General features: G+C 39.2%; 5 protein-coding genes across 5 annotated transcripts in view; all 5 read left to right on the top strand.

Moving 5' to 3' along the window:
* Window positions 1–16,776, top strand: part of LOC119500758 (olfactory receptor 52E8-like) — a 45,450-nt gene that overhangs the window by 16,843 nt on the left and 11,831 nt on the right. The gene's annotated exons all lie outside the window — the stretch shown is intronic.
* LOC119500753 (olfactory receptor 142-like) lies at window positions 126–2,558 on the top strand. Its single transcript, XM_037790656.1, has one exon. It carries the CDS (start codon window positions 370–372, stop codon window positions 1,315–1,317), a length of 948 nt encoding a protein of 315 aa, XP_037646584.1. The 5' UTR covers window positions 126–369; the 3' UTR covers window positions 1,318–2,558.
* LOC119500414 (olfactory receptor 10A3-like) lies at window positions 6,402–7,850 on the top strand. The gene has a single exon (XM_037790120.1). It carries the CDS (start codon window positions 6,882–6,884, stop codon window positions 7,848–7,850), a length of 969 nt encoding a protein of 322 aa, XP_037646048.1. The 5' UTR covers window positions 6,402–6,881.
* Window positions 9,200–12,631, top strand: LOC119500752 (olfactory receptor 10A7-like). The gene has a single exon (XM_037790655.1). It carries the CDS (start codon window positions 10,291–10,293, stop codon window positions 11,266–11,268), a length of 978 nt encoding a protein of 325 aa, XP_037646583.1. The 5' UTR covers window positions 9,200–10,290; the 3' UTR covers window positions 11,269–12,631.
* Window positions 14,406–15,827, top strand: LOC119500757 (olfactory receptor 6N2-like). The gene has a single exon (XM_037790661.1). It carries the CDS (start codon window positions 14,712–14,714, stop codon window positions 15,645–15,647), a length of 936 nt encoding a protein of 311 aa, XP_037646589.1. The 5' UTR covers window positions 14,406–14,711; the 3' UTR covers window positions 15,648–15,827.

The following is a 16,776-nucleotide window of genomic DNA, read 5'->3' as shown; positions in this document are numbered from 1 at the left end:
GCCTGATAAGCCCTAAAATAAACTGCCTCCTCCAGCTGGCTTCACTTTTCAGACCCGGAGGTTGCCGCCTGATTTCAATCAAGAAAATCGTCGATATAACATTGTACAGTGCACGCACTTTTTGACAGGGACACATTGCCCAATGAAACACCTGCAACAAAGAGGGAGTCTCCTTTAACATCCAACCATAAATGTCCCTAACACTGTACAACACTAATACACAATGTCATTTGGACATGTAGTCTTCAACATACAGAGAACATATTCCTGGTTAACAATGAATGTTTTAATCTTTTTACAGCATTGCATTGAGTCTTCTAAATAGTGTTTATTACTTTGACAGTTTTGGTTTTGGAGAATTATTGCAAAATGAGCAATACATCTGGTATAGTTCTATTTTCTCTGTCTGGCTTCAGTGCCACTGTGAACTACAGAGTCACACTTTTCTCTCTCACTTTAGTATGTTATTGTCTCATTGTGGTGGTAAACGTGTCTCTCATTTTAACCATAATCTTGGATCAAAACTTACATGAACCCATGTATGTTTTTTTATGTAATCTGTGCATCAATGGACTTTATGGGACTGCAGCCTTTTATCCTAAATTTGTCTTTGATCTGCTGTCTGATATTCAAGTAATATCATACAAAGGATGCCTTTTGCAAATCTTTGTTATCTACACTTATGCAACAATTGATTTCTCTATTTTAGCTCTAATGGCCTATGACAGATATGTGGCTATATGTCGACCCCTGGAGTATCACACTATAATGTCTGTGCGAAGGATGGCTATGTTCATTGCTATTTCCTGGCTTGTACCTTTTCTCTGTGAGGTTATGGTTATAGGTTTGACATCTACACTGAAATTATGTGGCTCCAACATAGATAAACTCTATTGTGAGAACTGGTCAGTAGTTAAACTTGCTTGTAGTTCAACGGGAGCAAACAACATAGTTGGATTGATTATTATCGCTTTCTATTGTGTGCATGTCATCTTCATTGTGTGTTCTTATGTGCAGTTGATAAAATCAGCTTTGAAATCCAGAGAGGGCAGGAGAAAGTTTACACAGACATGTGTGCCACATTTGTTATGTCTGCTTAATGTCACTGCTGCTTTGCTTTTTGATGTTATGTACTCGAGGTATGGATCAGCATCCGTGCCACAGAATGTAAGGAACTTCATGGCCATACAATTTCTCATAATGCCCCCTATTCTCAACCCTATTATCTATGGACTGATCCTGACTAAAATCCGATACAGATTGGCAACTTTGTGTATGATAGCAGTTCAGAGATTTAAGTTGAGACCGAAGGTTTGATTTTTTTTGACTTAGCGTACTGTCTTGTCTAAAACACCATACTGGTCTGGGGGCTGTGTACAGAGAAAGTAAGCAGTTTCTTTCATCCATCCTGTATATGTTATTATCAAGCAAGTAGGTTTCAGACATCAAATGCATGAAGCAATAGGCCTACAGGAAGCTTACAGTATGTGAGAACCAGAATAAAGTATAATACTTTATTCCAAACAGGGAAATCACAATATTTCTGTCCCAGGACCTCAGCTCAAAGGAAAAACTGTTTAAACCAGGCCGGAATGATAAGATCTGTGTTAATCTCTGGTCCCAGACTGACTCGACTATTTTCCTCCAAGGGTCATGGGAGATTTTTAAGACTGATTCATGTCAGTTTGATATATTTGTAATAAGCAAACTAAATGAAATATGATTGAGATATGTCTGGCACCTGATATTGTTTTAGTTTTAGTCTTAGTCTCTCGATGAAAATATACAGTATATTAGACAGACTTTACACTTGTTTTCTTGTCCCAGGGTGTAAGCAGTCTGTGGAAATAGCCTGTCACTGTCTGATTGTCTTAATGCATACATGGTCTGTCTCCTCTGTGCGATGACGTCAGCCAAAGTTCCACTAAAATTAAACTGAAATTAGCCACTTTTTTGTCTATTTCTACACATATGATCAAATGCAAAGAGCTCTGAGCTTTTATTATCTTCATGATATTTTGTTAACATTTAGTACAGAAGACAGGGCTTCTGCACACGTACCCCAGTGGATATTTTCATTCTGTTGTTAGCTTAAAGCTTTGCTTTACAAACTTAATGTTTAGGCATGTTTCTTCTTTTGCAAAACACATCGGGTAGACAAAATAACTGAAACACCTTACAGTATAATGCAATCCAACACTATCACCTACTGTGGCCTGCCATACAATTGAGCAAATACCTCTCTAACACAGGGTCAACAGATATTATACATTATAACACATACTACAGTGCATGATATTGTACAGGATTTCCTGTTATTGTGTCTATCCGCTGTATGTGTCTGTGTCTTACAAGGGAAGAGGGAAAGTGGGGAGAAAACAAATCAACTACAACCACAATGTCATATTTGTTGCATTAGATCAAATCAGTCCGTAGCAGAAACTGAAATAAAGATTGTTCTCGTTGACCCTGACCTCTGGCTGTTATTTGGTGAACGTTTAGTTTAAAAGTTCATAAGGTGGCTTTGAAGGACACAGTAAATAGAGGCTTAAACTGTAAAAAAATGTGTGTACCTTATGCCTCAGAGGGATGAATGGACAGCAATCTACAATGATGAAATACAAGTGATGAAATTACTAATCTCCAGACTGACTTGCATATCATTACCATAGCTGATGAAAGGCTGCTGTAATGTGTGTCATTACTGTGACCTCCCTGGTGAGCCTCAATGGAAAACAACAGGCCTCAGAGAATAGGGGTGGCTACAGCCAGCTAATTATGATCCAATGGTCAATGCATGCTAGCCTCATGGGATGGTCGACAAAATACATGCTTTGATGCTTTGTATAATTAGAGAAGGGACAATTTAAATGATTCAGAATGTCATGTTTTATTTTATTCTCATTTAACATTGACTTTACCAGTTGACACCAAAACATGTGAAAGAGCTTCACTTTAATCATGGGTACCTCAGAGGAGATACTGTAGCTGTTATTTCTAAGAGGTTCCATAGAGCACATGCAGTAATTATGGTAGAAGTGGTCAACAGGTCATTAACTCCACTCTCCTCTGAGAGCAATTAATAAAACACACCACTCTGGAGAGCAAGTCCGGGAACTAATTCACACAAACAGGCTCTCTAGCCAGTATCTCTTCAGTTTTACTTACCCACTGAAACAGAAATAAACACACTAAACCAAAATAATCTTCTATTTCACTGTAATATACAGTTCAGTATATTCAGCCGTTGAATTTGTGTTCTTATTCATTCATATAGTGCAAAACCCATTAACCATTTTTTGTGATAGAATATGTATAATCTAATTAGGAAAATGCCACCATAAACTATGGCCTTAAAATGTCCACAGAGCTGATTCAACAACTCTCACACACAATGTCAAATTAACATCACAAGCGTCTTTATTTCAGATGTATTGGATTGCATTACATTGTGTCAGTAAGCGTGTGTTAGCTTAAGTAATGGTTTTCCAATCAGCCTTAAATTACTTGGCTAAATAGGTCTTGACACATCATCCAGTGACTGGGTTGCAAGCAGATGTGATTGCACCTCACTCATCACTAACTAAACTATGCAATACCATTGAAAAATATTAACCAACTTTACAGTGTACTCAGTTTGTGGTGCTCTGACCCCTTCTTTATCATATGTGAAAGACTGAAAGCATAGGATGACATTTTGTGACTGCATCTTCAGTGTTCCTAACCAACGCAAACGCAGTCGCAATGTAATTTTCGTTGGGCACTGCCCGCTTGAAACAAACCTGGCCTATTGGACGAATTGAAAATTTTGATCAGATGATGGCGCTACATGAACGTTTATTACACCAAGTTATTACAATTCATCCTGAGGGGATGTCAATGTCTCTTTCAAATGTCATACCTCCAATATTTGTTGTCACATTTTGCTCAAAACCAAAAATGTCAACCCGGTAGTGCTTGAGGAAAAGTGAGGGGTTCACTAAACTCATTCGGATTCATCATCCAGGAGCCATGAATTGTCTGTATTGGACTTTATGGGTAATACTCCCCTCCAATCACAAGCAAGCATTTGCCACTGAAAATTTGCATAAGCGTAGCTGGCCAAACAGGACGTGTCTCCCGAAAACATGGGGACCCCACAGTATACAGTATAAGGCAGCACACACCGCTCTCTGCCATCCTTTTTTTCTTCAGCGGACTGCGATTTGCCCACTGGCTGCTCATCTCCACGGATGGAGTCGCCGCTTCAAGAACCTCATTAGTGCCCGTCATGAACCGGCCTTGCTGCTTTCCCTGAATCCCTCCCCTGTTGGAGAAAGTGAGGCAGGAGCAGTTGTTGGTCATTCTGGTAGCCCCAGGTTGCCGCTCGCAGCCATGGTATGCAGAAATGACTCAGATGATGCGACCCAGTCCTGGACCATCCCCAGTTCTGGGAGGCTCTGCCTCAGGAGGCAGGTGCGATAGGCACATTGCCCACTCTGGGCCATCCTCTCCAAGCTTGACTCCTAAGAGGAGCAGGCTGAGGAGGGCTGCACTGTCTGTAAAGATTTATGCAGACTATCTAGACGGCGAGAGCGGGATCCATCATTGCCTGTTACAAGGCAATGTAGTTGGGGTTCCAACATTGGTGCAAGGAAACAAGGTTAGATCCTGTGCAGTTGGTTTTATTCTCTCTTTTTTGCAGTGTTTGCTGGATGGAGGGCTGTCTCATGCCACTATTAAAGTGTATACAGCAGCCATTTCTTCCTGCCACAAGGGGTTTGGCGAAAGACCTGTCTTTGGCCACTCTCTCGTGAAGCGATTCTTGCAGGTGGTCAGGAAACAGGTGATGTGTGCCTCCTCCCCACAATGAGAACTGCCATTGGTGCTTGAGGCCTTGGTGAGGGATCCTTTTGAGCCTCTGGAGCGATCCTCTCTGAAGGCATTGTCATTGAAGGCCCCTTTGCAGCTTGCTCTGACCTCAGCTAAGAGAGTGTGAATTAGCCGCTCTGACGGTGCACCCCAGTCGCTTGCTGCTACGTGGTAACCACAGGGGGGCTACTCTCAGACCACTTTCCTCCTTTGTTCCCAAGAACTTAAAGGTATAATATGTAACCGTTGTCAAACACATAGAATTCAAAGACTACCCAGTTCAGTTGCGTACCACCTGGGAAGTAGGTGGGCTGCAGCGTCTAACCTCTAGCCAGTCAGGATAAGTGTGGTATGGTTGCTGTTATGTTATGGCAGGGCGTGCATTCATCGGGCTTCACCCACTGTACCTACAGAGTCCAGTAGAGGGCCGAGTCTGTGTGAGTTAGAATGAAGGTTACAATATTGTAACCCCAGTTATATAAGCACAGGCGGAGCCCTCTACCAAGGGGCGCCTGTCGCTCCCACGGTGCTCGCTGAAGAGGGTGTAGGATGGCAGACAGCAGTCCGTGTTGCCTTATATACTGTGGGTACACACGTGTTCGGGTAGACACGTTCTGATTGGCCGGCTATGCTTATGCAAATTGTCAGTGGGCGAATGCGTGCTTGTGATTAAAGGAGACTATTAGAGTCCAGTAAAGGGCTCTGAATGTGCTTATAGAACTAGGGTTACAATATCATAACCTTCGTTTGTGCTAATCCATCCATTAGATGTTGAGATATTTTATTGGTTGAGTGAAAAAAAAGTGACCTATTGGTGGTGCTAGATGTAAAGGAGATCACCAAAGTAATTAGGATTTATTCTCTGTGCACCATGGATATCTGTACCAAATGTCATGGAAATCCTTCCAATAGTTGTTGAGATATTTCACAAAAAACACAAACTTCATTAGGATTCATCATCAGGGAACCATGAATGTCTGCACAGTTTTCCCCCCCAATACATCTTGTAGATGTTGAGATATTTCTCAGGGTAAGTGGAAACTTTGACCTGCTGGTGGCGCTAGAGGAAAATCAGGGTATAACCAAAGTCAGTAGGATTCATCCTCTGAGGACCCGGTCCGTTCTGTCTCCCTGGGTGTCAACTACCGACGCTTTGTCACACCCCTCGGCGTGTGATACCGACACAGAAGGCACCCTTTAGTGTCTGTATGAGGAGCACTGCGCTTTCAAGTAACTACAATGTAAACCCATCCGTGTCAATATTAAGCGCTCAGGGAAGGTAGATGGAAGGGGTGGTGGATGGGTCCAACAAACACAGGGCTTTCATCCAGGAGACCGCTGTCCGCGTCCTGTGTGAAACGTAAGTTTCACTTTCACTTTACAAATGTATGTTTTTAACCCAAACCATGATGCTTTTTTCTAAACCTAACTCAGTGGTTTTGTTGCCTAAATCTAAGCAAGTGTTTTAGTTTGACTTCACAATGTTAACCATGTGTTCACTGGGTTACCCGGTGTGTTAGATAGTGACACCGAGGGGTCCGGACAAAGCGCCAATATGTGATGAGTTGGGATGAGAACGTGGTGGGGGACCATAAATGTCCGTTCAAAATGTCATGAATATCCATTAGATAGTTGTTGAGATATTTCAGTCTGGACCGAAGTAGTGGACAGGCTGACCAACAGACCGACATTGCCATCCCTACAGCCATGCCACTATTGTGGCCAAAGACTAATTCTCTATCAGAAACTTTTGCGTGCATTGTGGGAAAGTTTACAAACTCTCCAGAGGTGAAATAATGTGGTGACATCAACCAGGCTCGACATGATAAAAGATGTTGAACACCTCTCATAACACACAGTTGTCGTTTATCTGTGTATAGAGCTAGATTATTATACTGTATGTAACTTCAATGATGCTGCCTCTTCAGTTAAGTAAATCTGTTGATTTTTCAAAACAGTGATAAGAGTTTATACAAGAACAGACATAAATGCTAAGTTTTCTCTTTAAACAGAGACCTTTGATTTAGAGAATGGAAAACAGCACTCACTCTTTTTACTTAAACCTAACCATGTTCATGAACATTGGGCACTACCGTTATCTGGCCTTTGTCTTTTGCCTCTTAATCTACAGCTTTATTGTGTCTGCTAATTTTGCCATGATATTGCTAATAATACGGGAGAGAACTCTACATGAGCCCATGTATATTTTCATTGCATTTTTATCTTTCAACTCTCTGTATGGTTCGGCTGCTTTCTTCCCCAGATTCCTCGTGGACCTTCTGTCCGATACTCATTTAATCTCTCGTCCTGCTTGTTTCACTCAGATCTATATTATTTACACATATGCTTCCTATGAACTGACCATTCTCAGCATTATGGCATATGATCGATATGTTGCTGTATGTCATCCTTTACACTATCACAGAAAGATGAATACTAAAACCGTCTACACATTGGCATTTATTGCTTGGGTCTGTCCAGCCTGTAACCTTACAATTACCCTTACTACAATTGTCAAGCTTCCTCTGTGTGGTAACACGATACAGAAGGTATACTGTGCCAGCTGGAATATTGTAAAGTTATCATGTGTTGCCACTGCTGTTAACAGTATTGTTGCAACGTTGGGGGCCATAGCTATAGCCGCCATTCCCTTTAGTTTTATCTTTTACACCTATCTGAGAATTGTGATTGCTTGTTGGAAAAAGTCATCGGAGGCCAGGGGAAAAGTATTACAGAGTTGTCTTCCACATGTTATTTCATTTGCGATTTTTTCAATAACATCATTAACTGATGCTGCACTGAGCCGACGAAATCTGGAAGAGAAAAATCCATTTGCATCTGTAATATTGTCACTAGAATTTCTTATCATTCCTCCAGTTATGAATCCTCTTGTGTATGGCCTTAAACTTCCAGAAATCAGAAAACACATTTTCAAGATATCATGCTTAAAACCCAGAACTAAAAAGGATTCCTGTAGAACATTACCATTATCTATTTGAATGTTGTATATTGTCAATGAAACATATGTAAAAGAATAATGTCTAAGTAAAAAGACAAAGTATCTGATGTGCTAATCAACTTTCTTACTTAAGAGGCTAGTTGAAAATGTCTTCTTAAATTCAGTTTGACTACAATATTGTGATAATGGACTTTATGGTACAGTGGCATGCAGCCATTGCTTATAACATGATTTGATAAATGTGCATGATTTGGTTTTAGTTGAAATTGATATTAACTAATTTATTAGGGCACTAATGTTAATAAATACATTTTAAATTAAATCCTATGCCATACACAAATATCATATGTCACTAATAGGTTTCCATCTATAGTAAGTCTTCACCTTAGCACATGGTGTCTACATATTTCCACGGTAAACAACACAATGCGAAATTGAAATTTGATCATGTAAAAAATCTGCTCTATTGATTATAGTAAAGAACTCTGTCAAACACTTAACATATCAACATGTTGTGTTTATTTTACTTTTTTTCCTGCTCCTTTTAGGTTCTCATGTTTTTATCAATAAACACTGAAATGCCAATAAACACAAGCTGATCTTTGAAACTTGTGCCAACATAATGAGTAGACACAATGATAAGGCTTATGCTCCCACTTTAGCCACCATAACCATTGGTAATGGTAATTTATCATAAATATCCCAAAATAGTCCCAAAATGTACTACTACAATCTACTACAAATTTAGTCATTGTGGGCTACAATAAACACAAACAACTCTGATCCTGGAGGGCCTGATCAGCCATCGTGGGAGAATTCTAGCCCAACTCAGTTGATTTTGTGATAGTCTTCATTACAGCGGCTAAATACCTGCTATACATTTAAACTTACACTAGTTCTGCTCAAGCACAATAGTTTTTCTTTCTTTTACCAACTTTCTCGCTAATCCCACAGTTGTTTACACGCTATTCAGATGTGCTATCTACCGTACTTTAGCTTTACTTTTCAGACCTGGAGTTTGCCCACTGCTCACGGCAGGTCATGGTACGTTGTGATTATATCACAGCTAAGGAGCAATGTTTGTCCCAACTAGGGATGTTAATAATTAACCATTTAACCATTAACCGACGTTAATAACTTTAACCGATAAACGCTATCGGTTAAACGGTTAAAAGAAATATTCATAATTAATTTAAAAAGCTGAGCAAAACTCAGAGGACCGGCTTGTCACTTAAAGGGTAAAAGCTGGTCCACCTTAACAGCCCATCTTAAGAAAGTCTGAGCCGGAGTTACAGGATACAGGAAGTTGGCTCCCGTCTTGAGCTCGCTTGAGCGGAGCTGAGGAGTTGTAGCCTCGTAGCATGTATTCACCGACAAATAAACGGTACACACTGCTACACCTACGTTCACAGCTATAACGCCACCAACAACCACACACTCACCACCGCCGCCACACACACACTAGTGTCTGTCGGACACTCGTCAAAGTAACGCCACGCTGACAAGATCCTATGTGTGTGACAATAGCGAGCACAAAGCCATAGTTAGCAGCTAGAGTGTAACATAGCACAAACACACACGGGTTGTCGGACACTCGCTATCACTGGGCGACAGAGTATGGTTACGCCGGGCAGGCACACAGCTGCCAACCTGCTAAACTAAACTAAATGTGCGGTGGAGAGCTACTGGGAAAGTGGCTGCATGTCCGCGACACTACACGCAGCACCGTGGATGGTAAAGTAACGCTCCCGGATGGGGGAACTGGGGACTCAGCAGACAAACACTGTAGCTGGCACACCGCTGCATACAGGGACTAATCTTGGCAGTTAACGGTTAATAATCGGTTAGCGAGGGTTGGTTATTGGTTAAATTCTTTTTTAAAAATTAGCATCCCTAGTCCCGGCACAAAGTGGTCCAAAGTGAGCTATTGCTTTTTTAACACGGTCATCACGTATGGCAACATGAAGGTTATAGACACATTCCAATTTAAATATTGTTTTATTAATAGATAATAATGTTCACAATAAAATAGGCCTTTCTGTCTGAACATACCGAGGCAGTTGCTAGAACGGTGGTTGCTAGCTGGACAAAAGTGTTGGACAGACTGACCAACAGACCGACATTGCCATCCCTAGAGTCATGCCACTATTGTGGCCAAAGACTAATTCTCTATCAGAAACTTTAGTAAGCATTGTGGGGAAGTTTACAAACTCTCCAGAGGTGAAATTATGTGGCGACATCAACCAGGCTGGACATGATAAAAGATGTTGAACACCTCCCAGAACACACAGTTGTAGATTACCTGAGTATAGAGCTCACCAAAACCATTGCAAAATATAAATTATTATGTGTAATTTTCAATGATGCTGCCTCTTCAGTTTAGTAAGACTGTTGATTTTTCAAGACAGTGATAAGAGTTTATACAAGACAGACATAAATGCTGACTTTTTCTCTTGAAACAGAGACCTTTGATTTAGAGAATGGAAAACAGCACTTACTCTTTTTACTTTAACCTAACCATGTTTATGAACCTTGGGCACTACTATTATCCAGCCTTTGTCTTTTGCCTCCTAATCTACAGCTTTATTGTGTCTGCTAATTTTGCTATGATATTGATAATAATACGGGAGAAAACACTACATGAGCCCATGTATATTTTCATTGCATTTTTATCTTTCAACTCTCTGTATGGTTCTGCTGGTTTGTTCCCTAGATTCCTCATGGACCTTCTGTCTGATACTCATTTAATCTCTCGTCCTGCTTGTTTCACTCAGATCTATATTATTTACACATATACTTCCTATGAACTGACCATTCTCAGCATTATGGCATATGATCGATATGTTGCTGTGTGTCATCCTTTACACTATCACAGAAAGATGAACTCTAAAATTGTCTACACATTGTCATTTATTGCTTGGGTCTGTCCAGCCTGTAACCTTACAATAACCATTAGTACACTTGTCAAGCTTCCTCTGTGTGGCAACACTATACAGAAGATATACTGTGCCAGCTGGAATATTGTAAAGATATCATGTGTTACCACTGCTGTTAACAGTATTGCTGCTACGTTGGGGGCCATAGCTATGGCCGCCATTCCCTTTAGTTTTATCTTTTACACCTATCTGAGAATTGTGGTTGCTTGTTGGAAAAAGTCATCAGAGGTTAGGGGAAAAGTGTTACAGAGTTGTCTTCCACATGTTATTTCATTTGCGATTTATTCAGTCACATCATTAACTGATGCTGCACTGACCCGACGAAATCTTGAGGAGTTAAATCCATTTGGAGCTGTAATTTTATCACTAGCATTTATTGTCATTCCTCCAGTTATGAATCCTCTTGTGTATGGCCTTAAACTTCCAGAAATCAGAAAACACATTTTCAAGATATCATGCTTAAAACCCAGAGCTAAAAAGAACTCCCGTAGAACAGTACCATCATCTACACTGACCATGTGAATGTTGTATGTTGTCAATGAAACATATGTAAAAGAGTAATGTCTAAGTGAAAAGACAAAGTATCTGATGTGCTAATCAACTTTCTTCCTCTATGATAAGAGCCAGGCTAATTGAAAATGTCTTCTTAAATTCAGTTTGACTACAATATTGTGATAATAGACTTTATGGTACAGTGGCATGCAGCCATTGCTTGCCATGTGCATGCTTTGGTTTCAGTGGAGATTGATGTGAATTAATTTAATAGGCTTCTCATGTTAATAATCTGTTTTAAATGAAATCATATGCCATACACAAACATTGTATCTCACTAATAGGTTTTCATCTAGTAAATTCATTCTTTATTATTTAAGTCTTTGTACGGTAGCACTTGGTATCTACATATTTTCAGGGTAAACAACACAATGCAAAATGAAAAGTGAAATTTGATCATGTAATAAATCTGCTCTATTGTTTATAGTAAACAAGAACTGCCAGTTAACATATCAACATGTTGTGTTTATTTTACTTTTTTCCTGCTCCTTTGAGGTTCTGACCTGTACTTTCATGCTTTTACCAATAAATACTAAAATGCCTTTAAAGACAATCAGATCTTTAAAACATATGCCAATATAATGAGTAAACATTTTGGAAAAGCTGGAAGTCTCCCAGATCACAGCTGCAAACTGTCACTCTCAGCCACACAATGATAAGGCTTATGATCCCACTGTAGCCACCATAACCATCGGTAATGGTAATTTATCATAAATATCTCAAAATAGTCCCAAAATGTACTACTACAATCTACTACAAATTTAGTTATTGTGGGCTACAATAAATACAAACAGGTGTGGAGTGGTCAGGAGTGATTTAAGCATGGTAACTACAACATGGGTACTACATTCATTATTAAGGAGCAGTATGTAATAGTAAGAACCAAAATATAGATCTTCATTAACCACAATGATATTCATGACCTTGTTAATGTACCATTATAGCTAACATCTCAGCTGCCCAAGGCTGTGGAGAATCAGGATTAAAGCCACAATCAATCAATCAATCAAATTTGTCACATGTACATAAGGTACAATTCTAGTGAAAAGTAGATAATCCTGCCAGTTCCTTTAATTTGTGTTTAAGGAATAGTAATGGATATATGTGTATGATTGGGGGGTGGGGGTGGGGGGGCACATTTAGCTAATTTATTTGCTGTGCTGGATGCCGCACATTAAAGCAAACATTGCGAAAACTTGAAAAGAAATGGCGTTCCACCAATCTGGCAGAATTTTGTTTAGTCTGGGAAGATATAGGAAGGCTCTCTGTTACGTATGTCAGAGCAGCCTGTTACCCATCACTAGTAGAGGAAAATAAGAATAACTCCAGGTTTCTTTTTAGCACTATAGCCAGGCTAACAGAGTCAGTTTCTATAGCCCTCACGGCTTAATGAGCTTCTTTAATGATACAATTCTAATTATTAGAGAAAAAATGAATCACCTCCTGCCCTCAACCAGTACCGATTTATCCTCAAACACAAGGACCTTAGAAACAGACCTTCATCAACTAACTTCAACGATTTCTTCATCTAAGTCATCTACCTATCTCTCAGACCCAATCCCAACTAGGCTGCTTAAAGTAGTTTTACCCTAAGTTAACACTTCTTTACTAAATATGATCAATCTGTCTTTACTAACAGGCTACGTACCACAGTCATTAAAGGAGCTGTAATTATACCTCTTCTTTAAAAGCCCACTCTTGATCCAGGGTTTTTTAGCCAACTATAGACTTATATCTAACCTTTGCTTTTTCCTTGAGAAAGCAGTCACCAATCAGTTGTGTACAGAACAATACGTTACTTGAGGATTTTCAGTCAGGATTTAGAATGCATCATAGCACAGAGACCGCGCTGGTGAAAGTTACAAATGACCTCCTAATTGTATCAGACAAAGGACTTGTTGCCAAAGGTAGTCACAAAGTCCCGCAAGGTTCTGTGCTTTGACCAATTCTATTCACCTTATGATTCCTTTAGGCAATATTATTAGGAAACACTCCATGAAGTTTCATTGTTATGCAGATGATACCCAATTATATCATGCCTCACGTCGCATGCATCGTAGCTTGTTTTCATGCTTTTAACTCAGTAAGATGGCTGCATGGTCGTCCTTCCTGAATGCGGGTAGCGATTCCATTCTGTAGCCATTTTTGAATGGCAGTGATCCGGAGTGTTTATTCCCCTTATGGCGCAGTCAATATGTTGATGGAAGTCATGATGCCCGCACAAGAGAGGAGTGCATGCCAGGAGCGCCGTACGACAGGAAAACTTGGATATTGCTGGCAATGTGTTTTTGACGGGCTGTCAAAGTTAACGCGATAATCATGCATTAACGCAAATTTATTTTTAACACCATTAATTTCTTTAACGTAACTTGTGATTTTTAGGTTGTAGTGGGCTCAGTTTTAAAGCTAGAGTGAAGATGCTGGTATCATATGAAACTATAAAACCTAAGGAATCTATTTGTACCAACCAGACAAGCTTGTTATGAAGGAGGCTAAATAACGATCCAAACTTATGCAAAATTTTGGCGAGGAAAAACTGGCATGGCGATTTTCAAAGGGGTCCCTTGACCTCTGACTTCAAGATATATGAATGAAAATGGGTTCTATGGGTACCCACGAGTCTCCCCTTTACAAACATGCCCACTTTATGATAATCACATGCAGTTTGGGGCAAGTCATAGTCAAGTCAGCACACTGACAGCTGTTGGTTGGGCTTGAGTTTGCCATGTTATGATTTGAGCATATTTTTTATGCTAAATACAGTACCTTTGAGGGTTTCTGTACAATATTTGTCATTGTTTTGTGTTGATAATTGATTTTCAGTAATAAATACATACAGTACATACATTTGCATAAAGCAGCATATTTGCCCACTCCCATGTTGATAAGAGTATTAAATACTTGACAAATATCCCTTTAAGATACATTTTGAACAGATAAAAAATGTGTGATTTATTTGTGATTAATCGTGATTAACTATGGACAATCATGTGATTAATCGCAATTAAATATTTTAATCTAGTGACAGCCCTAGTTTCTAGCGATGTGTCTCGGTGAGATCAGCACCTTAAGATGTAATAAATTACTATATTAAAATAATTGCTTTACCATGACAATTCTCTTAAGTACAGAAACTGTGATGACATGTGCAGTCAGACAACATAAAAGACTCTGAACTCCTCCCATGACCGCTAGTTCAGTAAGTATAGTGAAACTACTGTAGGTATAACCAACATTATGTTACAATGGCTATACTTTAGCATTTTATCACTCAACTGCTTAAATGTTCTTTTGCACAGATGCTGCAAAGTCTGTCAAATCAGATCACTGATTTCTCAAGACAGGAATGAGAATTTGTCCAACAACAAAGACAAAAATACTGATATATTTGTCGCTGATTTATTGTAAGTGGAATGGATAACCGTACTGTTTCCTTTTACTTTAACCTCACCATGTTTGTGAACATTGGACACTACCGCTATCCTGCTTTTGTTTTTTGCCTCCTGCTCTACAGCTTCATTGTCTGTGCTAATCTTGTCATAATACTGGTCATATCTCGAGAGAGAACTCTACATGAGCCCATGTATATTTTTATTGCATGTTTATCTGTCAACTCCCTGTATGGTTCTACTGGTTTCCTCCCCAGATTCCTCATGGACCTGCTGTCTGATACTCATTTAATCTCTCGCCCTGCTTGTTTAACTCAGATCTATATTATTTACACATATGCATCCTATGAATTGACCATTCTTGGCATTATGGCATATGATCGATATGTTGCTGTATGTCATCCTTTACACTATCACAGAAAGATGACCTCTAAAACTGTTTTTAAGTTGGCAGCTTTGGCTTGGATTGTTCCAGCCTTTGGTATTACAACATGTATTTATTTGGCTGCCAGGCTTCCTTTATGTGGTAATGAGATACAAAAAGTGTTTTGTGCCAACTGGAACGTTGTAAAATTAGCATGTGTTACCACTGTTGTCAACAACATTGTAGGTTTGCTTTTGACCATAGTTACAGCTTTCCTTCCGCTTTTTTATGTCCTTTACACCTATTCGCGAATTGTGGTTGTTTGTTTGAAAAGCTCAGCAGAATTCAAAGGGAAAGTATTGCAGAGCTGTCTGCCACATGTTGTTTCCTTTGTGATTTATTCTATCACAGCATTTTGTGATATTGCCTTGAGTCGGTATAATATTGAAGAGATAAATCCATACGTGGCTGTTATTCTGTCCCTGGAGTTTGTTGTTATTCCTCCAGTTCTGAATCCTCTCGTGTATGGCCTTAAATTACCAGAAATTAGAAAACACATTTTAAGGATGTTATCATGGTATAAAATAATCTCTTAAAAATGATAATTTAACCACCACAGCCTGTTGTATGCCAATGGTTTTATAAACATAGACTATGGGAACACATTAGTCTACAGGAGCTAGACTTAATTCACTCATTATATAGCTAAAGGAGAATAGAGATTACAGACATACAAGATGTCATATGCTCATTATCCTTCCAATTAATCTATTAGGGCTGGGCGATATGGCCAAAATCTTCTTTCCCGATGAAGGTCATTTCATATTTCATATCATGATATAGCACGTTTTCTGGTAAATCAATAAATAAATAGTCTACATGAAATAACCACATGGTAAAGCCTATTTTTGTATACACCTGTGTGAATTCAATACTTGACAAATTCAAAGTACTGAGTTTTTTCTCATTTTAAGAACTTGAGTGCAAAAAAATAGTTTTAAGTGAAATTATATAGAAAAAAATAAATAAATATAGGCCTAGCCTATATAGTGATAGAAACGATATAGGAAAATACATACGATACACATTTTTACATAATTTTGTTGAGATATATTTACATATTGCCCAGCCCTAGTGAGAATATTATGGCCACATGTTTATTAGTGTCAAGATATTTCATTAAATTAATTCTCAAAATGCAGACTGCAGTATGTGTTGTGTGGATATAAATTACTGTATATTACTTTGCTGTGGACTGGATTAAATGATAATATGATAACCTGTAACATGCGCTGTGTCACTAATTAACCATGACAACACGAGTTTAACATTTTTTTCTCAGACGCGGAGTGATACTTAAAGTGCAAAAGAATTCAACGCCCTCACGGTTTTTGTTGCGTAAACCTAAGCAAGTGTTTTAGTTTGAAATCACAATGTTAATCATGTATTTACTGTGAGCGTAGTGGTGACTCCAAGGGGTCCTCACAAAGCGTCAGTATGAGACAAGTTGATATGTGAACGTCTTGGTGGACCATAACTGTCTGTACAACACATTCTCACAATCAACTCATCAAGTACCGCTGCTTGGTCAGTGCCCCTTCTCGTCGGAGATCGACGCACGGGGTACTCCTCTTACGTTACTCTTGATGATACCAAAGAGTCACGTGTCTAACAACTGACGTGACAAAATAAGACAACGTTACTTTAGTTTCACATGGGTAATGA

This window comes from Sebastes umbrosus, chromosome 13 (assembly GCF_015220745.1).
Source record: "Sebastes umbrosus isolate fSebUmb1 chromosome 13, fSebUmb1.pri, whole genome shotgun sequence".
In the NCBI taxonomy this organism is placed as follows: domain Eukaryota; kingdom Metazoa; phylum Chordata; class Actinopteri; order Perciformes; family Sebastidae; genus Sebastes; species Sebastes umbrosus.
Note: the sequence above shows the minus strand (reverse complement) of the source record. Positions and strands in the feature narration are given on the sequence as shown.

Coding starts and splice junctions, on each gene's coding strand:
- LOC119500753 (XM_037790656.1), top strand. CDS start 370: ATGAGCAATACATCTGGTATAGTTCTATTTTCTCTGTCTGGCTTCAGT.
- LOC119500414 (XM_037790120.1), top strand. CDS start 6,882: ATGGAAAACAGCACTCACTCTTTTTACTTAAACCTAACCATGTTCATG.
- LOC119500752 (XM_037790655.1), top strand. CDS start 10,291: ATGGAAAACAGCACTTACTCTTTTTACTTTAACCTAACCATGTTTATG.
- LOC119500757 (XM_037790661.1), top strand. CDS start 14,712: ATGGATAACCGTACTGTTTCCTTTTACTTTAACCTCACCATGTTTGTG.